Genomic DNA, 25,662 nt, shown 5'->3' with positions numbered 1-25,662 from the left:
TAGCTGGTTTTAATGTTCCCAACCCTATTGTTTGTAATGTCTTGTTAATTGGTGTTGGACCCCAGGAAGATAAGCTAGCGTTATGGCGTTAGCTAATGGGGATCCTAATAAAAATTACAAATCCCTCGTGTGTGAAATTATCTTTAGCTAATTAGCTGTGTTGTGTTTTGGTGTGTGTGTGCAGACCCTCTTAGCTGTGTGTCCACAATATAATCACCTCAGCCCCTTCTCATTGGCTCCTGCCCCTAGGCAGTGAGGCGTGATTGGCTCTTAGCCCCAGGCAGTTTCCTGCTTAACTAGAGCCAATCATGTGTCAAAATGTATGCTGCTACATATTAATGTGTTAGCTAGGGTATGTTCAGAAACAACTCTGGGCCCTGAGTTCTGAACTACAACGGTAAACTAGAGCATATATGAACTCACCACTGAAGTAAGAGTGATACACAGAGGCTCACATCATGTTGACTATTTTACAGTATCTGGTCATGCTATTGATGCTCAATACTCCTAGATCACATACTCACATAGCTCCAATACTCGTTAATGTCATGGTGTAAACGGCAGATTTCCTCCTCTTCGTCTGAAGAGGTGTAGGATAAATACGCAGGGTGGTAAGTGTCCATGTTTTAATAGAAAAGACTGAACACTATGAAGTACAAAAACAAAGTCAATATAAACAAACCGAAACAGTCCCGTGTGGCACTGACACAGGAAACAAACACCCAAAAACCAACAGTAAAACCCAGGCTACCTAAGTATGATTCTCAATCAGAGACAACTAACGACACCTGCCTCTGATTGAGAACCATACTAGGCCGAAACAGAAACCAAACATAGAAAAACAAACAGACTCTCACGCCATAACCATACTAAATAAAGACAAAACAAAGGAAATAAAGGTGGTGGCTCCTGGCTGGCTGGCGGCTCCTGGCTGTCTGGCTGGCGGCTGCTGGCTGGCGGGAGACTCTGGCGGCTCAGGACAGACGGGAGACTCTGGCGGCTCAGGACAGACGGGAGACTCTGGCGGCTCAGGGCAGGAGGGAGGCTCTGGCGGCGCTGGACAGGCGGGAGACTCTGGCGGCTCAGGGCAGGAGGGAGGCTCTGGCGGCGCTGGACAGGCGGGAGCACCTGTAGGGAGAAGACGGAGAGACAGCCTGGTGCGGGGCCTGCCATCGGAGGGCTGGTGCGTGGAGGTGGCACTGGATAGACCGGACCGTGCAGGCGCACTGGAGCTCTTGAGCACCGAGCCTGCCCAACCTTACCTGGTTGAATGCTCCCCGTAGCCCGACCAGTGCGGCGAGGTGGAATAGGCCGCACTGGGCTGTGCTGGCAAACCGGGGACACCATGCGTAAGGCTGGTGCCATGTATGCCGGCCCGAGGAGACGCACTGGAGACCAGATGCACAAAGCCGGCTTCATGGCACCTGGCTCGATGCCCACTCTAGCCCGGCTGATACGAGGAGCTGGAATGTACCGCACCGGGCTATGCACACGCACTGGGGAAACTGTGCACTCCACCGCATAACACGGTGCCTGCCTGGTCCCTCTCTCTCTCCTGTAAGCACAGGAAGTTGGCGCAGGTCTCCTACCTGGCTTCGCCACACTCCCTGTGTGCCTCCCCCCAAGACATTTTTGGGGCTTCCAACCGCGCCGCCGTGCTGCCTCCTCATACCAGCGCCTCTCTGCCTTCGCTGCCTCCAACTCTGCTTTGGAGCGGCGATATTCCCCTGGCTGTGCCCAAGGTCCTCTCCCGCCTAGAATTTCCTCCCTAGTCCACGAGTCTTGTGTTCGCTGCTGCTGCTGCTGCTGCTTCTGCCGCCCGTTACCACGCCGCTTGGTCCTCTGTTGGTGGGTGTTTCTGTAACGGCAGATTTCCTCCTCTTCGTCTGAAGAGGTGTAGCAAGGATCGGATAAATACGCAGCGTGGTAAGTGTCCATGTTTTAATAGAAAAGACTGAACACTATGAAATACAAAAACAATAAAGTGAATATAAAAAAAACGAAACAGTCCCGTGTGGCACAAACACTGACACAGGAAATAAACACCCACAAACCAACAGTGAAACCCAGGCTACCTAAGTATGATTCTCAGAGACAACTAACGACACCTGCCTCTGATTGAGAACCATACTAGACCGAAACAGAAACCAAACATAGAAAAACAAACAGACTGCCCACCCCAACTCACGCCCTGACCATACTAAATAAAGACAAAACAAAGGAAATAAAGGTCAGAACGTGACACATGGTGATTGGGCTTTCAGGATAACATATAGGAATCTGAATGTGTGTAGAGAGTCTAAATGTTCACAGATAGTTATAATGATGAATAAACTCTACAACCGTAAATCAGTAGTGGAAAAAGTATGCTATGGTCATACTTGAGTAAAACTAAAGATACCTTAATATAAAATTACTCAAGTAAAAGTGAAAGTCACCAAGTAAAACACTACTTGAGTAAAAGTATGTAAGTATCTGGTTTTAAATGTACTTAAGTACAGTGGTAGAAAAATAACTAATTTGTCATACTTGAGTAAAAAATTAAAGTAGATGCTAAACATCAAATTCATTTTATGAAGCAAACCAGACATCACAGTTTTCTTTTTTCTTTCCTTTTTTTATACAGACAGATAGGCACACTCCAAAACAGACATTTATAAATGCAGTATTTGTATATAGTGAGTCCGACAGATCCGAAGCAGTAGGGATGACAATGGGTTATATTGGTAGGTGTGTGAATTGGACCATATTTCTGTCCTGCCTGAGCATTCTAAATGTAAGGGAGGGAACGTTATTTATAATAATGGTTACATGGAGATAATCTGACTTCTGAAATGAAAATGGATGGCTCTCCCTTCAGCAAAATATATTTGACCTAAATTCTCCCTGAATGCTTGAAATAAAAAGTGACCCTCCCCTATACCCAAAATAAGAATTAAACAATGTGGATAGCAGAGAACATGTCTACCTTTTACCCTCACTTCATGGACAGACCAGAGCCTTAGATATGCAGTTTTAGCTTTTCAGTTTTCGTCTTGTAAGTATTAAATTGCCATGAAGAGGTGTTTATAGCGTATAAGGCTGCAGGCCAGAAGGTTGTGGGTTTGCAGACATCCATGGACAAGAGTAGAGGTGGAAAGATCTCCTTTATAGTAAAAGCATTGCATGAATCTATCATCGTATTTGCAGGTCCAAGAAAGAAATACATTTTATAAACAGTGCATGCAATTCTACATAATTTTACATATTAGCAGTCTTTTTTTAATGCCACACAAATTACCAAAATTATTGGCTAACAATGGACAGAAGTAGGCCTATGTGTTCATCTGACAGGCTAATAATGGACAGAGAGATAGGCCTATGTGTTCATCTGACAGGCTAATAATGGACAGAGATAGGCCTATGTGTTCATCTGACAGGCTAATAATGGACAGAGAGATAGGCTTATGTGTTCATCTGACAGGCTAATAATGGACAGAGAGATAGGCCTATGTGTTCATCTGACAGGCTAATAATGGACAGAGATAGGCCTATGTGTTCATCTGACAGGCTAATAATGGACAGAGAGATAGGCTTATGTGTTCATCTGACAGGCTAATCATGGACAGAGAGATAGGCCTATGTGTTCATCTGACAGGCTAATCATGGACAGAGAGATAGGCCTATGTGTTCATCTGACAGGCTAATCATGGACAGAGAGATAGGCCTATGTGTTCATCTGACAGGCTAATAATGGATAGAGAGATAGGCCTATGTGTTCATCTTATATTCCTCCAATGCCAAATCATGTTTGTCTTGTTTGCAACAAAACTGGCCCTGTATGCAAATAATTAAATCTGAGACTTCATTTGGAATCTGAGCAATGGTATTTTCAAGTTAGGCCTACCTTTCCCCCCGAGTGGAAACCACAATGAGAGAAGGTCACAACACAAGTGCTAACCTAAAAGCTGCCTGGGTTTAAACATCTTCTATTGTACAGAAAGTGAATAGCTTAATCAATTGATAGTGACAGAATTAGATTACTTCCCAAGCAAAGTCAATTTTTTTGTCTCCTTGACTACAGCAGGTTGTAGCTCCGCCTCTGAATGTCAAAGAATTGAAACAATGATATTGCCACGTCTTTCTCTGCTATTTTACAGCTTGTTTCTAGTATCGCGGACAAAAGCGTTGTTATAGATTACTTTATATAATCGGATCAGTTTATATAAACTATATATATATTACTATGTTATACCCTCTCATACCCCCCCAATTCCAGTCTTGGTTCTAACTTAACAGCTCTTCACTGACATGAAGGTTGGCTGTTTTTAAAGAGTACATGGTGGGTGGAGGAATTGACTGATAAAATCAATGGATATAGCGGGCTATAGCCTAATTTCATCTGTCAAACCGATAGGCCTACCTATTATTTCTTTAATTAGAAGAAATAGGCTCCAACACGAAGCCCTCTTGAAATGAATTATTCCTACTCTAATGTGCCTACTTTCAGCACCAGGAGCTGTCCATTCATTGTGACACGACTGCTGCTTCAAGTTTCAGCACCACAATGTAAGTTTCTAAAAACGGGCTTATTGTGAGGTCAATAACTGTGATAAATACATCATGGGTAAGAAACATTGTTTTTAATCAAATCCATTATAGTAGTAGCAAGCTATCAAAGTTGACCGGTCCTCCTTATCACCTGTGCTTTCTCCTCAAACTGAACAGAACATAAGCTATAGGCTATTTGGAAGAAACCTTTGACTCCTGAACTGACAGCGTAGTCATACACAACACAGCCATTAGTTAGTTGCATGTGTAATGTATTTACACCGTCTCAGCAGTTATCTTATAAATATAACTGTGCTCTGTGCTTCTCAGAGCATTTGCACTTCGTAGCCTAAAGCCTATAGGCTGTGGATCATTTAATAGAGACCACACTAAATCGCCTTTAGACGCACTTGATATTGCACATCCAGCGGAGAATCAGAAATGAGGGGCGACATCGGGCACACATCCATATATAGCCTAATAAGCAACTCATTCTAAAACTGAAAAATATAGACATTTCATAAATTACAAATGACATTACCCTCCCGTTCGCTGTGCCTGCAGGCTTTACTCAGGCTTACTGTCTTCTGACAAATTACTGTACAGCTGTTAAAAAACAATTACCTAACTACTACCTAGAAATACTGTGGTGAGAAATATGGTACTGAGAAACGGCACATGCTTAAAACTGAAGTGCTGGTAATGCCCCGGCATCATAGCTGTTGTTTATGTTCATATGTCTAAATAAGAAATCCGGAATTGAAATTCATTGTTCAGAATAGATATCATTATAGTGTATGCACTTCCAACAAACTTCACAGAGTAAACACTACACACGGGAAAACACACACACACACACACACACACACACACACACACACACACACACACACACACAAACACATACAGGCTATAGGACTGCTCTCACCAGCTGTTCAACTCCCATGGGAGGGTGTTTAGTGCCCCAAAACATCACAGCAACTCGACATGACAAATTTGATTCGACATCTCTGGATGATTTCCTTGCCAGGAAGATACTGTTTAAACCCTAAACTCCAAGGGCTAAACACACACACACACAGTCACAATCTGACACACAGTCACACACTGACACACAGTCACATAGTCACACTGACACACATGCAGCCATTTTACAGCTAGGTGATGACTGAATCAGGGTTTATGTCTGTTTCCGTTTATTTTTATTCATGTGAAAAGAAGAGGTGCAAACTAGCAGTGTGACTGTGATGTTATGTTACATGTATTTCTGTCTGTGACGTTCCTTTCTGTTGCCTTGGTGCCCCATGATACCTCACTCTGTGCTGTTGTAGATGTGCTGTTGTAGAGGAGTGTTTAGTAGGCTGATGCATGTTGCTGGCCAATTTGACACACGCACACAAATGCACACACACACACACACAAAACATATAAAACAGGTGGTTAGGACTGTATGAGTGATAACATACAAAATCATCAACTAATGTGTGTTTGAACACTTATCATCATGCATTTATGAATGTTGTGTGTGTGTGTGTGTGTGTGTGTGTGTGTGTGTGTGTGTGTGTGTGTGTGTGTGTGTGTGTGTGTGTGTGTGTGTGTGTGTGTGTGTGTGTGTGTGTGTGTGTGTGTGTGTGTACAGGTACAACAAACACAGACATCTAATGACCCTACAGTGTGCTGGACATGACTACAAGGCATCTGGAAAATGGATCTGGTCTGTGTGTGGAGGTGGTGGGGGGGGGTGCGTGCTTTTCAGTGTGTCTGTACCCGTGATTTGTGATTCAACTGATTGTTGACCTGAGTGATAATTTCTCTCATTCTGAAAATATTTTCTTTGAGAACTATTTCTGTCTGCTCCGGAATATGATTGTTCAGAATGGTCTCTGGATTCCAGGGTAACCGTTACCGGAGCTCGTTAGCGATGTTGTGAGATGATTCACGTCTCTGAGCCAATGCCCAATCAGTGGATAGTACAACCTGTAAGCATCGCCCTCTAGAACTTCTCTAACGAGTCCAGACGCTCTATTTTTTAAACCTTTTATCTTTCTCTTTTTTCGGTCTCTTCTTCTGTTCTCTGATCTGTGTAGCAAGCCTCAAGCAGATGTAGCCTGTGACCTCTTCATTGATTCCTACTATAATTTCCATATTGATATTTCTGTGGCAGTAATGTTCTGTAAATGTGTTTGAATACAAGAGTCCAACCTGTATCTCTGTGGTTGTCTGTTCTTTCTACGACTAATAGATCAACATGAGTCAAGAGAAACTTGAGCTCTCCTCTCTCATCACCTATCCTCTCCTCCCCTCTCCTCTCTCATCTCGTATCCTCTCCTCTCTCATCTCCTATCATCTCTCATCTCCTCCCCTCCCCTCTCCTCTTTCATCTCCTATCCCTCCTCTCTCATCTCCTATCCTCTCCTCTCTCATCTACTATCCTCTCCCCTCTCCTCTCTCCTCCCCTCCCCTCTCCTCTCTCATCTCCTATCCACTGCTCCCCTCTCTCCTCGCCTCTGCTCTCCTCTCCTCTCTCCTCATCTCCTATCCTCCCCTCCCCTCTCTCCCCTCCACACTACTCTCTCATCTCCTATCCTCCCCTCTCCCCTCCTCTCTCCTCATCTCCTATCCTCCCCTCTTCCATCCTCTCTACTCATCTCCTATCCTCTCTCCAATCTACTCTCTCATCTCCTATCCTCCCCTCTCCCCTCCTCTCTCCTCTTCCCATCTCCTCTCTGTCTCTGTTGCTTTTTTTGCTGTAATGTCACATAAGGTCAGAGGAGGATGAGAGAGGGATGAAGTGATGGAGAGAGGAGTCAGGGCTTAGAGAAACAAGATCATCATGTCTGAGAGATTGTTGCCACCTGCTAGTTTTTGTTCCCTCTCTTATGTAATTGCTGCAGATCTGAGAGACTCCTGGGAGCAGATTACAGTGCCTGTGGAGTAAATCTGTGTGTTTGTGTGTTAGGGTGTTACTCTGTCCTCTTTGTGTGTTCTGTCCTTGATATTTCTATACATTTCAGTGGTCCTTTCCACCTCACGTGTGGTGGGAGAGTGAAAGAGAGAGAGAGAGAGAGAGAGAGAGAGAGAGAGAGAGAGAGAGAGAGAAACCTAACCTCCCCCTCTCCTTACCCTCCCCTCCTCCTTACCTCCTCTCCCCCTTCCATCCTCTTTCCTCCCTCTTCCCCTCCCCTTATCCTCCCCTCCTCTTTACTCCCCCTCACCTCCTCTTTCCTCCCTCTTCCCCTCCCCTTATCCTCCCCTCCTCTTTACTCCCCCCCACCTCCTCTTTCCTCCCCTTATCCTCCCATCCTCTTTCCTCCCTCTTCACCTCCTCTTTCCTCCCTCTTACCCTCCCCGTATCCTCCCCTCCTCTTTCCTCCCTCTCCCCCTCCCCTTATCCTCCCATCCTCTTCCCCTCCTCTTTCCTCCCTCTTCCTCTACCCTTATCCTCACCTCCTCTTTCCTTTCTCTTTCCCCTGGCCCCACACTCTGCTCTCTCCTCTTTCCTCCCTCTTTCCCTCCCCTTATCCTCCCATCCTCTTCCCCTCCTCTTTCCTCCCTCTTCCCCTCCCCTTATCCTTCCATCCTCTTCCCCTCCTCTTTCCTCCCTCTTCCCCTCCCCTTATCCTCACCTCCTCTTTCCTTTCTCTTTCCCCTGGCCCCACACTCTGCTCTCTCCTCTTTCCTCCCTCTTCCCCTCCCCTTATCCTCACCTCCTCTTTCCTTTCTCTTTCCCCGGGCCCCACACTCTGCTCTCTCCTCTTTCCTCCCTCTTCCCCTCCCCTTATCCTCACCTCCTCTTTCCTTTCTCTTTCCCCGGGCCCCACACTCTGCTCTCTCCTCTTTCCTTTCTCTTTCCCCTGGCCCCACACTCTGCTCTCTCCTCATTTATCTCTTGATAACTCATCCATTATTCATTATTTTATTTTCCTTCCAAAAAAGACAGAAAACATCAGAGATGCGCCAGACTAGTACTTTATTTATACTCTCTATTTATATTCTCTCGCTCCATAAATACCATAGCAACACCATGGGGGAGACACACACCTACACTCTCACTATCATACACACCACAGTTGGCTGGTAGAACCTTAATTGGGGATGATGAGGTCGTAGTAATGGCTGGAACTAAATTAATGAAATGGTATCAAACACATGGTTTGATACCATTCCATTCACACCATACCAGCCATTATTATGAGCCATCATCCTTTCAGCCTCCTGTGATGCACACACATACACACACAAAACCATGTGCACAAGCAGACACAGGCATGCCCACAAACTCACACACACTGCCAGGTGAAAGTGTATATGCCAACCACTAGTATCACATCTCTTTTATAACTTTCTCTCTCTGTCTGTGCTCTGTGTGTTGGTGACTGGGGATCTGGGCAGGATACATTCACACAATGCAACAGCATAGATAACTGCACACAATGCCACAGCAAAGATAACTGCATAGCAACTGTGTTAACACAATACAGATACACACACATACACACTAACACTCAAACTGTCCCTACACTACGGTGGCCCTCGGCTGATATGTGAATTAATATCTGTCCCTTTGGGCTCAATGAGCTGAGAGCAAACATACCATATAGAAGATAAAGAAAGCGGGTTTCCTATCTCTCTTCCTCATAGAAGAATCGAGACAGCCATAGTAAGTGTACAGGTAACTGCCAAAATAATGGAAACACGAGAAATGATGGATACAAAGTATATTGAAAGCAGGTTATTCCACACAGGTGTGGTTCCTGAGTTAATTAAGCAATTAACATCCCATCATGCTTAGGGTCATGTATAAAAATGCTGGCCAGGTCATTATTTTGGCTCCATGGCTATGGATGACAACGGCCCCATCCACAGGGCACGAGAGGTCACTGAATGGTTTGATGAGCATGAAAATGATGTAAACCATATACATTGGCTATCTCAGTCATCAGATCTCAACCCAATTGAACACTTATGGGAGATTCTGGAGCGGCGACTGAGACAGCGTTTTCCATCAACAAAACATCAAATGATGGAATTTCTTGTGGAAGAATGGTGTCGCATTCCTCCACGTTCCATACACTTGTAGAATCTATGACAAGATGCATTGAATCTGTCCTGGATCGTGGTGGCCCAACGCCCTATTGAGATGTTTTATGCTGGTGTTTCCTTTATTTTTCGCAGTTATCTGTAGCTTACTCCTGCTCCTATACTCCTCATGGTTCCTCCTGCTCCTCTGTTGGTGCCACAGAGACATCTAGTGGCCAGAGAAGGTTACTGCATGTCTGTTTAACTCCTCGCCTGTCAGTCATATGGACACCTCCATTCAGACTGATGCTCCATAACTTCCTCTGGTCTCCTGAGATTGAATCATTCAAAACAAGAAATTCCCACTGACTCCTTACTAAGGTTTTTTTCTTTGTTGCAATAATAGCCATAATAATAGCCATAATAATAGCCATAATAATAGCCATCTCAGGTGGTGGTTGTCATTGGGAGTCTGATTGTTAATGTGGGAGTAAATTCACAATGGATGTGTCATTCAAATCACTCATTATTAAAGGGTTTCTTTGAACTAATAAACTATGCATGACAATGAAAATAAATTAATTACTAATAAATCCTTCACTGTAGAGATACTTATATTTCAAGTTTCAACATGTAACATAACCACTTATACAAATAGAAAAAATGACACTGCTGAAATAGTAAGACAACCACTTTTGATCTCACATTGTGAATGATTGTATTTGTCACATGCACCGAATACAACAGGTGTAGGTAGACCTTACAGTGAAATGCCTACTTGCAAGCGCTTAACCAACAACGCAGTTTTTAGAAAAAGAAGTGTTAAGTAAAAAATAAATAAGTTTAAAAAATATATTTAAAAAAATAGTTAAAGAGCAGCAGTAAATAACAGTAGCAAGGCTATATACAGGAGGTACTCTATCCTTTTCCACCATCTGTCTATTCTTCTCCTCCATCTGTCTATCCTTCTCCTCCATCTCTCTATCCTTCTCCTCCATCTCTCTATCCTTCTCCTCCATCTCTCTATCCTTCTCCTCCATCTCCTCCATCTGTCTATCCTTCTCCTCCATCTGTCTATCCTTCTCCTCCATCTGTCTATCCTTCTCCACCATCTCTCTATCCTTCTCCTCCATCTCCTCCATCTGTCTATCCTTCTCCTCCATCTGTCTATCCTTCTCCACCATCTCTCTATCCTTCTCCTCCATCTGTCTATTCTTCTTCTCCATCTGTCTGCTTAACTCCCTCTCCATCTTAGTCTGTGAGATCATGATGTAACTCAGGCAGGACTATCTTCACCAGGTTTCTCTCTGCTTCAACTCTGGCCTCTCCTTCATAGCTTCCTCTCATCTCCTCAATCTCCTGTCTGTGTCTCTCCTCCCTCTCCCTCCTCTCATTCTCTCTCTTCGCTCTCAGTCTCTTTAGCTTTCTCTCCATCTCCTCCCTCCTGCCATATTCTCTCTTCAGCTTCCTCTCCAGTTCTCTTTTGAATGTATGTAGTTCTGTCCTTGAGCTGTTGTCTATTGATGTTCTGTATTATGTCATGTTTCATGTTTTGTGTGGACCCCAGGAAGAGTAGCTAATGCTTTTGCAACAGCTAATGCGGATCCTAATAAAATACTAAATGTTATTCTCTTCATCCCTCTCTTCGTTCACTTGTCTCTCCAGTTCAGTGGTTCTTTCACTGAGTGTTCTAATATCTACCTCATGCTCCTGGATGTGGTATGACTTTCATTGTAAAGTGTAGTACTTCTGAATGAATGCCTTATAAAGCCTTTAGAAGTTAGTTTAATATGTGACCAAAGTCACCAGAGTGTAACGGAAGTGGGTCACAATGTATGAAACAATTCATAGCATCCTGTTGGTTATGATTATCATAAAGATGAATTAATTAAAGACCAGACACCTCCAACAGCTGTCATTAACTTATTTATTATACTGAATTTACAAAATGAAAAGTAAAAGCAACACTTGAATAAACAGTATTGTACATTTATTTTATTTTTTGACGTTTTGAAAAGCGGTCCACTGTACACAAGGCTTTTTAAGTATAGAACCTTTTAAAAAACACCCAGAATCTGAAGTGGACTTTCCGGTGCCAGGGCACAGGAGTAAGGCGGACACAGTTTTGGACACAAGCCCTTTACTCCCACTGAGACGTAGGGAAATCAGCTTAGCCATAATAACACCCAGACTTCTAGTTGTACATGAGGGGGAATAGAGGGTAGAAAACTAACTGATAATAATCCACCATCTTGTGCTTCTACATGCTTATTATGTGAATGGTCCTACTACAGTCTATAGCAACTAAACATTGCTCTCTCTCAATTGTTCTAACCCATACTTATGGTGTTTTAAAAGAACTTACAGGGAACATTTAACAGGTGATTTCCACCATCCTTTAAATGGAGCCAAATATGGAGTCTTTGGAGAGAAATCAAATTACAATGTTTGATCTCTGTGGCCTTTCACCCAATATTCAGCTAGTCCCTGACCCTTGACTAACACTGAGATCAGAGATCACTCCAGGTTGTAGCTGCCCATAACCACAGATCTAGGATCAGATAAGCCTTCATCAATCTGAAGGTTAACCAGAAAGGTGATTATTAAATATGAACCTGTATTGTATCAATGGTTAGTGGAAACTTGGACCTCCTCAGAGATGATCCTGTCCAGGCAGACAGCTCTCAGATCAGTCTCTGTGCAGTACAGAACACTAACATGCTTTATGGACAGCACTTTGTCCTGTTTAATCTTTACAAGGCATTCAAGGGTCCCATTCAACTGATCCCAAAGTTTAACTGTCATATCTTAAACGGTCATTTAGAAATAGCAATAGTCATCTAATGGTTATTTAAAGTTGGATTTGGTACAGAGTGAGGAGGAAACATCTCACCCATCCTTTGTTATCAAACCAGTTCCACTAATGTCATTTTCAAACAAAGAGAAAAAACACAGCTAACTGAATGGAGATACTTTACACATCATAAGGGTTAAACATCGCTGTTGTCTAAACATGTCCATTAGTTGTTGTTGAAGAACACATGTGGGAGGGTTGGTGGAAAGAGAAGTTCTTTGAATGTTTTCCAATTCATTCCTTGAATATTTGATGAGGCAATGTAAAACACAGTGGTATTCTCTACCCGTCTACAGCATGACCTATTCCTATAGCAGACTATCCTAACCCTGACCCTCAACACAATCTAATTCAACAAATGGAAACAAAACTATTTAAGAAAACAATGGTGAATTCAACCGTTGACATTAACATGGTGATTTGTAGCTGTGACGACCAAGATATTTTTTTAAAGAACGCAAAACAATTAAATCAATCTCTTCGGTTTGGAATGGAATTCTTACAGAATCGAAAAACATTCACCTTCTTTGTCATTGGATGATTGCAAGGTATCGTACAGGGCAGGGTAGATAGGAGAGTAATATAAATACTCCAGGGTTGAGTATAGCATTGCCCCTTTAAGAACAGAAAGAACAGTCCACAGTATTGACAAATGCCCACGCAGCCCTGGGTGTGTGAGGAGGGAGGAGGTGAGAGGCCCACAGGCTTGCCTGAAGGGCCACCCTGCTCTCTCCCACATGGCTGGTAACAGAAGGCATGCTGAATTGAGGGAGGGTGTATATGGAAAGTCCCCTTGCCAGAGGATGGGGGAGGCCTTAAGGGGAGGGGCAGACATGGGGCTGTGGGATAGTTCCAGATGTTGGGGCAAATCAGTAATGTGGGGCAACAGAGCAAATACAGGAGCATTGGAGGGTAGTGTCGTGACAGGTTGGGGCAGCACAGGGCAGATAGGTCATGTTGAGGTCAGTTTAAGGGCCGCGGTGTTAGAAGGTCTTCCTGTGGATGGCCCGTGCTCTGTCCTCCTCATACTCCTTCTTGCTGACCCACATTTTCTTAAAGGTGTCCAACGACGCCAGGATGGAGCCACTACGCAGAACACAATAGAGGGAGGAGAGGAGAGAGGGATTAGGGAATAGAGAGATGTGAGAGTGAGTCTGTGTGTGGTGATCTCTTACCCGATCCACGTGGAGTAGAGCCTCTCCTGAGGGGCGGAAATCTGGACAGGAAACACAGAGAGACAGAAAGTCAGCAGGGACATGCTGAGGAGACATCCTGCCCACACATTCTAAAAACAGACTCATATAGCAACATGCTGAGCTCTGGCCAAGAAGAGGTGAAAAGTTGGGTCATTAGTTACTATACCTTGATCTTCACGTCTTTGGGAGCGAGCTTCTTCACTTCGCTTAGTAACCTGTCCCCGAAGCCTGCAACAGAAAAGACTGTTAGCTAAGGAGCCTTCAACCACATGAGAAAACACCCACTTTCACAACACACTAGTATTAGTTGTTGTTGGTCAGTGTGTGTGTGTGTGTGTGTGTAACCTTTGAGCAGTGTGGATCCTCCAGACAGTACGATGTTGGAGAAGAGTGTGCGTCGGAGGTCCATGTCAGATTTCTGGATAGCGAAGGCCAGCACCTCGTGGATCCCCTCGCTCTCGTCTCCGATCAAGTCTGGCCTGAACAGCAGCTCTGGGGCGCGGAACCTGGCTGGACCAATCTGGACAGGGGGCAGAGGTCAAAGGTCAGAGTTTGGGTCAACTGAGTGTCGAAGTGATGATGAGGTTGATGTTTGTAGTCCCTCAAAATAAAACAAAGGTGTGTGTGTGTGTGTGTGTGATGTTTGACTCACATCCAGCGTGCTACCGTCGGGGAGGGTGTACTGGGCCTTCTCGGTCTCCAGAGTCTCATCCTTCTGGGGGTTCAGGGACAGGTAGCAGGCTCTCTGAGGACAGAAACACACACATTACCAAGACATCCCTATTGACAGTAAGGCTGTCCAATATATTGAATTAATTAGATTAATTTGAATATATGTTTTTCCACAATATTCCAAATGCCTGTATCGCATTTTGTCTTTATGAGCGTTTTATGTCCGCTTGTTCTCGTGTTGTATTTTTGGTCCCGTCTCTTTTGCTCCTTCTGTGCTGTGTGCACCTCCCCATTTACACCAGAGATCTGTATGTAATGATGAGATGCACATCTCACCCCTAACAATGGGAGTCGTTGTCCCAAAGTCGGGAAGGCAGATGACAAACTTAGGTCCAAAATAAGCCCAAAGAAAATAAGCGGTTTCAAATCGTTATTTGAATTTGAGGTCAACAGAATCAGTCATATGGACACAAACACATTGAGACATTATTTAACTGTAATAAAGGACAAGTTAACCTTTCTGACGATACCCTTTGTATGTCTCAACTCCTCACATTGCGTACAGAACAGACATTACTAAAACAGGAGTATCAATAAACATTGATTCTGGAAAAAGAAGGCTAAGTTTGTCGTGCCACATACCACATACCACCACATACCACATACCACTCGCAGCATTTTAGCCAACGACTTATATGGTCTAGTCTGTGTTTTATAAATGTGCAATAAGCATAAAACGCAATTATATAAGGAATTGAGAAATAAGGTAGACCACTTGATTTCAACATGTGAATAAAGTGTACAGACTAGCATGCTGTTCAAACTGTTGGAGACGGACAGCAGGGTGTGTTTACAACTATTCAACTGTTTTGCCTTGTTAGCTAGCAGATACATCTAAGTTGGCTTAAACTTGAAATATAAAATTAGCTGGCTAATCACTAGCACGTGGGCTTGAGAGATTGTTGATGAGACCTGTGTTAATGTCCTATAGCCTGCCTGCTATAAGAAGTTAGTCATTATTAGTGGATGTGCATGGTTCTGGGTACATTTGCAACAAAAAAGGGTAATTTCATAGACAGACTTGAAAGCTGCTTGGATCAGCGATGATAAAAAATTTAAAAAGCAGGTTGAATTATTTTGATAAAATAATTATTAGTGTGTCTTATGGTTGTGGAAGGCTTATATTTATCCTAGGCATAACTTCACAAGCCCTGAATTCATTAGATTATTGCTGACTGTGTGAAATGCAGTGCATTTGACCTTTAATTGTACAACAATGCTTATTTAGAGAGAACTTTAAAAATATATATATATTATAATAGAGATATATATTGTGAATCACCCATAAGTTTGAAAACAAATTGAGATGTGATTTTTAGGCCATATCGCACAGCCCTAATTGACAGCAATTCCTATTGAGCCCTTCATTTTCTTCCAGTTAGGTCACGCACACACACTGTCCGTCCCTTACCTCTTTAATGGTGCGGACCACCTCAAACTCTGCGGAGGTATGGAAGTCATAGCCCTCCTTGCGTAGCAGCAGCCGGAGGTAACGGGACACGTCCCTTCCAGCGATGTCCACCCTCATGATGGAGTGGGGAATGGCAAAGCCCTCGTAGATGGGCACCGCATGGGTCACCCCGTCGCCCGCATCCAACACCACACCCGTGGTACGCCCTGTTGCATAGCTGGACCAGAGAAAGGGGCGTGAGTATAACAAACACACAGAAGCGTGCCTGCACACACTAACACACACGGTATGTACACAAACACACAAACAGTGTAGCGTACTCACAGACTGAGGACTGCCTGCATGGAGATAAAGAGGGCGGGAACGTTGAAGGTCTCAAAGAACACCTCAGCCGCCTTCTCCCTGTTCTTACTGGGGTTCAGAGGGGCTTCAGTCAGCAGGACAGGGTGCTGGAGGGGAAGACAGATCTAGTTAGCATGCGAGCCAGAAGGCTGAAAATCCCTTTCTTAGTCATACTAGCTCCCTTGTCTGTTAAATACTTTTCACACACTCACAACATCCATAATTTTTTATACAATTCAATAAATCAAGAAGCCTAACATTTACAACAATGGTTAACGGTTCACACATTGAGGAGATTAGAGACAGGAAAAGGGGAGGAGGAGAATGAGGAGATGAGAGGAGAGCGCACCTCCTCTGAGAAGGTCTGCAGCTGTTCCTTAGAGTAGACGTACTGCCAGATCCTCTCCATATCGTTCCAGTCCTTCACTATACCATGCTCCATAGGATACCTTACTGACAGCAACCCTCTGTGCTCCTGGGAGGGAGGGATAAGAGAAGGGTTAGAGGCTTGTTGAAACTGGCCCCTTCATAGTGTGTGTGTGTGTGTGTGTGTGTGTGTGTGTGTGTGTGTGTAAGGCTATGGTATGAAGCCTACCTCTGCTTTGGGTCCAATGAAGAGGTCCCCCTCCAGGGCTCCTGCCATCACGCGCACGTGCTTGGGACGGCCCACACTGGATCACACACAGCAGAACACAACCCCACAGATGTTATCGATCTGAATCACAGCTGTGTCTTATTGATTTAGGATAGGTACAAATAAAGGAGGTCTTACTAGTTGGGGAAGCAGTATTTGGGGATCTGGTCTCCAGCAAAGCCAGCTTTGACAACACCTGAACCCTGGGGAGAGACAGATGGGGGTAGAGGGAAGAGTAGGAGAGATAGGACAGGAGAGAAAGTTATTAATATCAAGCTACGTCTACTTAAGTTGTCTGTCCCAACCCACCACAATTAACACTCCTTGTGTGTGTGTGTGAGTCATAAGACACAGCCTGAAGCAGCGGAAGGCATTATCCCACTCTGTCCGAGACATCACACACATTACAGCCCCCATCTTCTGGGTTATGGCAGCATCACTGGGCTTTAACATGACTAGTGTTTCCTTCCTATAAGGGTTTGAGTAAAACATTAGCCCACTCTGTCCGAGACATCACACACATTACAGCCCCTATCTTCTGGGTTATGGCAGCATCACTGGGCTTTAACATGACTAGTGTTTCCTTCCTATAAGGGTTTGAGTAAAACATTAGCCCACTCTGTCCGAGACATCACACACATTACAGCCCCTATCTTCTGGGTTATGGCAGCATCACTGGGCTTTAACATGACTAGTGTTTCCTTCCTATAAGGGTTTGAGTAAAACATTAGCCCACTCTGTCTGAGACATCACACACATTACAGCCCCTATCTTCTGGGTTATGGCAGCATCACTGGGCTTTAACATGCCTAGTGTTTCCTTCCTATAAGGGTTTGAGTAAAACATTATCCCACTGTCTGAGACATCACACACATTACAGCCCCTATCTTCTGGGTTATGGCAGCATCACTGGGCTTTAACATGCCTAGTGTTTCCTTCCTATAAGGGTTTGAGTAAAACATTAGCCCACTCTGTCTGAGACATCACACACATTACAGCCCCTATCTTCTGGGTTATGGCAGCATCACTGGGCTTTAACATGCCTAGTGTTTCCTTCCTATAAGGGTTTGAGTAAAACATTAGCCCATGAAAGGCCTCTGGGCTCATGACCGGGCAACAGATGACACAGGTAGTATTATGTTGACAACAACACAACAGTTATCACCTGCAAGGTCCGGTACACTCATTCATGTCCAATTATCTAGCAAATAAGCTCATTTTGGAATTAAGTTTTTTATTTCTAGTGTGGTGCGCATAATCAGTGACAGGTGGCGATAACTAACGCTGCTAGCTAACTTCTTTCTCGGCCAACGCATTTCGCATAGATGGCTAGCCGTTCGCAAGGTGGGGTTTGTCTCCCGGCGACACAACTGTGTATCTAGCTGGTGTTGCAGCTAGTGCCTGACGTTAACTGTAAATGTATCATATAAATCTAGTTAGATTGTTATTCTTCCAGAACAGAACATATATGATAAGGACGATACAGGCAACCCAGTGTTTGGATGAAAAATAACAACGTTAGCTGATTCTGCATGCAGCACACACAGCAACATACATATTTGAAAAAGAGACATTCTACTACACGAGGTGCACGTGGAAAGAGGTGGCTAAGCGCAAGTGGAATATATTTATGAATAATAATGTATTCAGTAATGTCATCTATCAAAGCACAGCTAGAACAATAAGATATTTCACCGTATGTATAAATGTGAATCATCCGCTCTGCATTTCCACTCACTACCGAATATGGTAGTGAGAGGAAGCCAACATTATGCAAATGTCCTCATAGATGAAACATTTGATCTCAATACAGTTCTTTTCCCAAAACTAGAATATGTTGTAGACTAACCCTTTGCCAAAGTAAAAAAAAAGGTGGCATTTAGAAGGGGTGCAAAGGCGAATTGAGTTATTGCACACGCGCACTTCAGAATAGGCATTCCCTGACGGTAATATGCAGTATGCTAGAACAGGCGGATAGGATCTCGCTAGCTCGTACTCGGCTCTGCCCATCTCTTTCCTTGTTCAGCCCACTATGCCTTTGTTTCCATTGGAAACGACAGGCTGTGGCCTATCTTGGTTTAGTTATAAAAATCTTTGATCAAAACCTCCAACACAACACTAGCTAGCTAGCTAACCTCCCTGGCTAGTCGTTAGCTAGGCAAGGGTGTGGATGAGTGACATCATACTTACATTATCGATCACAACCGGCTGGTTAGCTATAATGTCATAGGACTCCATGACGAACTAATTGTTTAAGATATGATTCTATTAATCCTTTGATACAATCTTGCCTATTTGATATTTTAATCATGTAAATAACGCCCTGTCACTCTGGTCTCAAACCACTGGTCGCTGCTGCTTGCGTTGATCACAACCCAACCCAGTAGGTATGCGGTTGTCTCTAGAGTAGACTGACAGTGGCAACAGCCAATGGCAATACTGCCAGCTGGAGCCCACGTGCTCGCTGTCAACGCCAGATTTAGGGTTGTAAGCTTGTGCACTGTTTTTGCCGGCTTGCTTTTCCATCATCATAATCACTATTATCATCATCACCATCTTTATGATTAAATGTACCTTCAGCTAAATAAACTTTCCCCCTTTACAAGATGAATAGATGAGCATCAGAGAGGGTGGAAACATAATGTCTATTACATTATTATGTGCATGTTTGAGAAATCATGGGCAATTATTAGTGAACAGAAATGATGTATGTTTTATTTGTCTGTAAATTCCACAACATCCAAAAATGTTCAAGTTTGAGAAAAAAACATGTATTTGCCTTTAAGAAAAAGTGTCTGTAACCGGAAGGACTATTTTGTATTTTTGTCCGTCCGTAGGACAGGCAATTCGAATATTTTGTATAAATCAAACTCTTTTAATGTCATCCAACCAGTTAAAACACTGACTGTAAAGCTACTTCTGGATTTTTATATAGAGGTATTGTCGAGGTAAGAAACCACTGTCATTATTCAACAACAACTTAAAGTTATGAATTCTTCTAATCTATAGTTAGCTAGCTAGGTAGTTACGTACCGGAGGTAGCTAGTAGGGCTACTCTTAACACTTGCCCGTTAGCAAGTATCACAAAGCGATTAAAACGTATGAATGGCAAATTGTATGGACATGTAATTTTCTGATCCAACTAAAACATAGAAAATATTCATCACAGCATTAACTATAGCTAAGATTAGTTTGCAGTGGTCACTGGGGCATGTAATTTAGCCAAGGCCTTTGTAGCCAGTTACAAGTTTGACCGGAAGTGAGTTTGTGAACGTAGAAGAAGCAAGCTAATACAGGCAGTTAGTAAATAAAAGCTGTCTATATTTTAGCCAGATGTAGAGAAAGTGAAATAATGTGTGTGTAGGTCTTGCCTGGCTGGCCCATGGTGAGACGGGGACCTAGAGGAACTGAACAGACACAAGATGGCCTGTGTGGAGGAGCCCCCTGAGAAGTAAGTGTGTGGTGTGTGTGTGTGTGTGTGCGTGCGTGTGCATGCATACGCATTAACCTGTGTCTCCCAGGCACTGCTGGGTGTGTTTTGCGACAGAGAGAGAGGATCGCGTGGCAGAGTGGGTGAGCCCCTGCAGATGTAAGGGCTGTACCAAGTGGATCCACCAGGCCTGTCTGCAGCGTTGGCTCGATGAGAAGCAGAAAGGAAACAGTGGAGGAGCCGTCAGCTGCCCTCAGTGTGGCACAGAGTACCGCATTGTCTTTCCAAAAATGGGTAACTAACACACACACACTGCATCATCTTACCCAAGGTGTGATATAGAACAAACACACTACACACCACAATGAAAGCTTTATTCTGTAGCTTTCATGTCCAGGTGTGTCAGTTAGTTCATGGCTGTCTGTATATGTTTGTCCCCCCCACGCTCCAGGGCCGTTGGTATACTTCCTCCAGCAGATGGACAGTGCTCTGTCACGGGCCAGTCCATTCACTGCTGCCGGTGTGGTGGTGGGGACAGTCTATTGGTCAGCTGTCACCTATGGAGCTGTGACTGTCATGCAGGTACATGCCTCTTGACTTCTGACCACTGAACCTTAACCCTGTCATACCCGTTATACCCTTGACCTCTAACGTTTGACCCATAACTAACACTAACTACTCACTAGTTCAGTAACTAGTTCAGTGAATCCATTGCAAACAACAATGCAACTCAAAACACAAGAGTCCCAGTTCACCTCTTTCCCTCCCTCTTTCTCCAGGTGGTGGGCCATAAGAAGGGCTTGGATGTGATGGAGAGAGCAGATCCTGTGTTCCTCCTGATGGGTCTACCTACCATCCCAGTGATGCTTGTCCTGGGCAAGATGATCCGCTGGGAGGACTACATACTGAGGCTGTGGCAGAGACACTCCTCTAAACTACAGCTGCTATTGCCAGGTATACATGCATGCATACATACATACAGTGGGGCAAAAAAGTATTTAGTCAGCCACCAATTGTGCAAGTTCTCCCACTGAAAAAGATGAGAGGCCTGTAATTGTCATCATAGGTACACTTCAACTATGACAGACAAAATGAGAGAGAAAAAATCCAGAAAATCACATTGTAGGATTTTTAATGAATTTATTTGCAAATTATGGTGGAAAATAAGTATTTGGTCAATAACAAAAGTTTATCTCAATACTTTGTTATATACCATTTGTTGGCAATGACAGAGGTCAAACGTTTTCTGTAAGTCTTCACAAGGTTTTCACACACTGTTGCTGGTATTTTGGCCCATTCCTCCATGCAGATCTCCTCTAGAGCAGTGATGTTTTGGGGCTGTTGCTGGGCAACATAGACTTTCAACTCCCTCCAAAGATTTTCTATGGGGTTGAGATCTGGAGATTGGCTAGGCCACTCCAGGACCTTGAAATGCTTCTTACGAAGCCATTCCTTCGTTGCCCGGGCGGTGTGTTTGGGATCATTGTCATGCTGAAAGACCCAGCCACGTTTCATCTTCAATGCCCTTGCTGACGGAAGGAGGTTTTCACTCAAAATCTCATGATACATGGCCCCATTCATTCTTTCCTTTACACAGATCAGTCGTCCTGGTCCCTTTGCAGAAAAACAGCCCCAAAGCATGATGTTTCCACCCCCATGCTTCACAGTAGGTATGGTGTTCTTTGGATGAAACTCAGCAGTCTTTGTCTTCCAAACACGACGAGTTGAGTTTTTACCAAAAAGTTATATTTTGGTTTCATCTGACCATATGACATTCTCCCAATCTTCTTCTGGATCATCCAAATGCTCTCTAGCAAACTTCAGACGGGCCTGGACATGTACTGGCTTAAGCAGGGGGACACGTCTGGCACTGCAGGATTTGAGTCCCTGGCGGTGTAGTGTGGTACTGATGGTAGGCTTTGTTACTTTGGTCCCAGCTCTCTGCAGGTCATTCACTAGGTCCCCCGTGTGGTTCTGGGATTTTTGCTCACCGTTCTTGTGATCATTTTGACCCTACGGGGTGAGATCTTGCGTGGAGCCCTAGATCGAGGGAGATTATCAGTGGTCTTGTATGTCTTCCATTTCCTAATAATTGCTCCCACAGTTGATTTCTTCAAACCAAGCTGCTTACCTATTGCAGATAGGTAAGCAGTCTTCCCAGCCTGGTGCAGGTCTACAATTTTGTTTCTGGTGTCCTTTGACAGCTCTTTGGTCTTGGCCATAGTGGAGTTTGGAGTGTGACTGTTTGAGGTTGTGGACAGGTGTCTTTTATACTGATAACAAGTTCAAACAGGTGCCATTAATACAGGTAACGAGTGGAGGACCGAGGAGCCTCTTAAAGAAGAAGTTACAGGCCTGTGAGAGCCAGAAATCTTGCTTGTTTGTAGGTGACCAAATACTTATTTTCCACCATTGCTTGCATATAAATTCATTAAAAATCCTACAATGTGATTTTCTGGATTTTTTTCTTCTAATTTTGTCTGTCATAGTTGAAGTGTACCTATGATGAAAATTATAGGCCTCATCTTTTTAAGTGGGAAAACTTGCACAATTGGTGGCTGACTAAATACTTTTTTGCCCCACTGTACGTACGTACGTACGTACATACATACATACATACATACAAAAGTGAGAAGACAGGTTGTCTGCCTGGGGTCTGTCTGTCTGAGGTATGGTTAACTCTAGAGGTTTAGTAAACGTTACAGCATATAGTACATTCTGCAAATGAAATGAATTTAACAAAACCATTTTTAACTCTTCCTCTCTTCCCCTCCCTCCCAGGTATAGGTCGTCCGTTGCCCCGTGTGCCAGCTGATGGGGGTAATGGAGGGGACCACCTGTCAGTGTCTCGTACTCTGTGTGGAGCTCTCATCTTCCCCTCTGTAGCCAGCCTGGTGGGACGACTGATCTTCGGCAGGGTACCCTCATCTCTGCAACGCACCGTTCTGGTGAGGGGAAAGTGTATTTGTACAGTTTGTCTCAAGGCTGGGGTAGCATTTGTTTTATGTTTGTCTCTCGCTCTCCTTTTCTGTGTTGTAGGGTGGTATAGCATTTGTGGTGATGAAGGGAGTGTTGAAGGTGTATTTCAAACAGCAGCAGTACCTCATTCAGGCCAACCGCCACATCCTCAACTACCCCGAGAGAGGGAGGGATGGAGAGACGGAGGGACGGATCGAGGGAGGAGGAGACGACACAGAGGACAGTGGAAATGAGTGAATGCAAGACTCCCCCTCCCCAACCTTAACCCCGATTGGGAACAGAATCCTCTGTTCCCAATCGCAATGTAGTTTTATTTTACTCAGACAAGGGGTGTGTTTAGGAGGTGCATTACATTTCCAAAAAGAGAACTTGTCCAATAGGAATGCAATTGTTAGTTTTTTTTCTCCCATTTGTCTCCTGAATGCGACCCAGGTCTTCTATTTGCATTGTAAGATATCCACCCAACCATGACTGTATGTGTGTGTACACTGTAGAGCCCATGCTATTTTATTTGCCTGTATGAATGAATTGGCTAATAAAGTGATTTGATTGTTACATTCTGCATTCTCTCTGTTTGATGTGATTGATTAGGATCCCCATTCGTCAACTCCTATGGCGACAGCTAATCTTACTGGGGTCCAACATAAAGCAAAAAAGACAGACAAAATACTTTTCAATTTGCATACATTTAAAAACAACATGGAGTGTATGTGTGCCTCTAACAGTTCCACATACATGTCAGTACATACAACAAGGAGGTCACATGAGGGAGAGGCGTTGTGCCCTGAGGTGTTGCTTTATTATAATTATTTTTAAACCAGGTTTACTGTTCACCTGCACTATATAAGATGGAAGGGAGAACTCATGACTGTATAATACTCTACATTTCCTTGAATTTGTTCTGGACCTGTGGGGACATGTCTAGTGGGGTAAGTGTGTGTGTGTCAGTGCTGTGTGTAAGTTGACTTTTCTTATAAAAAACATTTAATAATAAGATAAAACTAGAGCCTGCAGAAATGGCTTTGTGGAGTGTGGTGTCAAAAAAGCAGAGCATATGTTTATTACGGATAGACCTCTCACCATCTTTACAACCATTGAATCTATATATTCTGACCATGACAGTTCACAATCTTAGGTAACACCAAGTAATTTAGTCTCCTCTACTTGTTCAACAGCAACACCATTCATTACCAGATTAAGGACCCTGGGACTAAACACCACCCTCTGCAACTGGATCCTGGACTTCCTGACGGACCGCCCCCAGGTGGTAAGGGCAGGTAAGAACACATCTGCCACGCTGATCCTCAACACGGGGGCCCCTCAGGTGTGTGTGCTCAGTCCCCTCCTGTACTCCCTGTTCACTCATGACTGCACGGCCAGCGTACGACTCCAACACCATCATTAATTTTGCCAATGACACAACAGTGGTAGGCCTGATCACCGACAGCCTATAGGGAGGAGGTCAGAGACCTGACCGTGTGGTGCAAAGACAACAACCTCTACCTCAACGTGATCAAGACAAAGGAGATGATTGTGGACTACAGGAAAAGGAGGACCGAGCACACTCCCATTCTCATCGACTGGACTGTAGTGGAGCAGGTTGAGAGCTTCAAGTTCCTTGGTGTCCACATCACTAACAAACTAACATGGTCCAAGCACACCAAGACAGTCGTGAAGAGGGCACGACAAAACCTATTCCCCCTCAGAAGACTGAAAAGATTTGGCATGGGTCCTCAGATCCTCAAAAGGTTTTACAGCTGCACCATCAAGAGCATTCTGACGGGCTGCATCACTGGTATGGCAACTGTTCGGCCTCCGACCACAAGGCACTAGAGAGGGTAGTGCGTACGGCCCAGTACATCACCGGGGCCAAGCTTCCTGCCATCCAGGACCTCTATACCAGGCGTTGTCAGAGGAATGGCCCTAAAAATTGTCAAAGACTCCAGCCACCCTAGACATAGACTGTTCTCTCTGCTACCGCATGGCAAGCGGTACCGGAGCGCCAAGTCTAGGTCAAGAGGCTTCCAAACAGCTTCTACCCCCAAGCCATAAGACTCCTGAACATCTAGTCAAATGGCTACCCAGACTATTTGCATTAAGTCCCCCCCCCGCCTCTTCTATGCTGCTGCAACTCTCTGTTATTATCTATGCATAGTCACTTTAATAACTCTACCTACATGCACATTGACTCTGTTCCGGTACCCACTGTGTATAGCCTCCACATTGACTCTGTTCCGGTACCCACTGTGTATAGCCTCCACATTGACTCTGTTCCGGTACCCACTGTGTATAGCCTCCACATTGACTCTGTTCCGGTACCCACTGTGTATAGCCTCCACATTGACTCTATACCGGTACCCACTGTGTATAGCCTCCACATTGACTCTGTTCTGGTACCCACTGTATATAGCCTCCACATTGACTCTGTTCCGGTACCCACTGTGTATAGCCTCCACATTGACTCTGTTCTGGTACCCACTGTATATAGCCTCCACATTGACTCTGTTCCGGTACCCACTGTGTATAGCCTCCACA

The 25,662-nt window shown here is 44.3% G+C and overlaps 2 protein-coding genes across 3 annotated transcripts; one reads left to right on the top strand and one right to left on the bottom strand.

Annotated features, from left to right (window-relative positions):
• Positions 1-11,462: 11,462 nt before the first annotated feature.
• On the bottom strand, positions 11,463-19,115 carry LOC115120972 (beta-centractin-like). The gene is made up of 11 exons (XM_029649967.2): positions 18,909-19,115; positions 16,857-16,921; positions 16,680-16,755; positions 16,434-16,559; positions 16,067-16,191; positions 15,743-15,959; positions 14,252-14,344; positions 13,945-14,119; positions 13,766-13,827; positions 13,579-13,619; positions 11,463-13,489 (listed from the first exon to the last, which is right to left on the bottom strand). Exons 1-11 carry the CDS (start codon positions 18,954-18,956, stop codon positions 13,387-13,389), a joined length of 1,131 nt encoding a protein of 376 aa, XP_029505827.1. The 5' UTR covers positions 18,957-19,115; the 3' UTR covers positions 11,463-13,386.
• A 400-nt stretch (positions 19,116-19,515) lies between these two features.
• On the top strand, positions 19,516-23,682 carry LOC115128867 (E3 ubiquitin-protein ligase MARCHF5). Of its 2 annotated transcripts, XM_065016531.1 has the most exons (8): positions 19,516-19,666; positions 20,083-20,169; positions 20,240-20,442; positions 20,600-20,730; positions 20,928-21,102; positions 21,746-21,814; positions 22,930-23,096; positions 23,188-23,682. In XM_065016531.1, exons 2-8 carry the CDS (start codon positions 20,141-20,143, stop codon positions 23,362-23,364), a joined length of 951 nt encoding a protein of 316 aa, XP_064872603.1. In that variant the 5' UTR covers positions 19,516-19,666; positions 20,083-20,140; the 3' UTR covers positions 23,365-23,682. The 2 variants fall into 2 exon arrangements, with proteins under 2 accessions (XP_064872603.1, XP_029514853.1); XM_029658993.2 differs by lacking the exon at positions 21,746-21,814 and having other exon boundaries at positions 19,519-19,666.
• The last annotated feature ends 1,980 nt before the right edge of the window (positions 23,683-25,662 follow it).

This window comes from Oncorhynchus nerka, unplaced genomic scaffold (assembly GCF_034236695.1).
Source record: "Oncorhynchus nerka isolate Pitt River unplaced genomic scaffold, Oner_Uvic_2.0 unplaced_scaffold_30___fragment_2___debris, whole genome shotgun sequence".
Classification (NCBI taxonomy): Eukaryota; Metazoa; Chordata; class Actinopteri; order Salmoniformes; family Salmonidae; genus Oncorhynchus; species Oncorhynchus nerka.
Note: the sequence above shows the minus strand (reverse complement) of the source record. Positions and strands in the feature narration are given on the sequence as shown.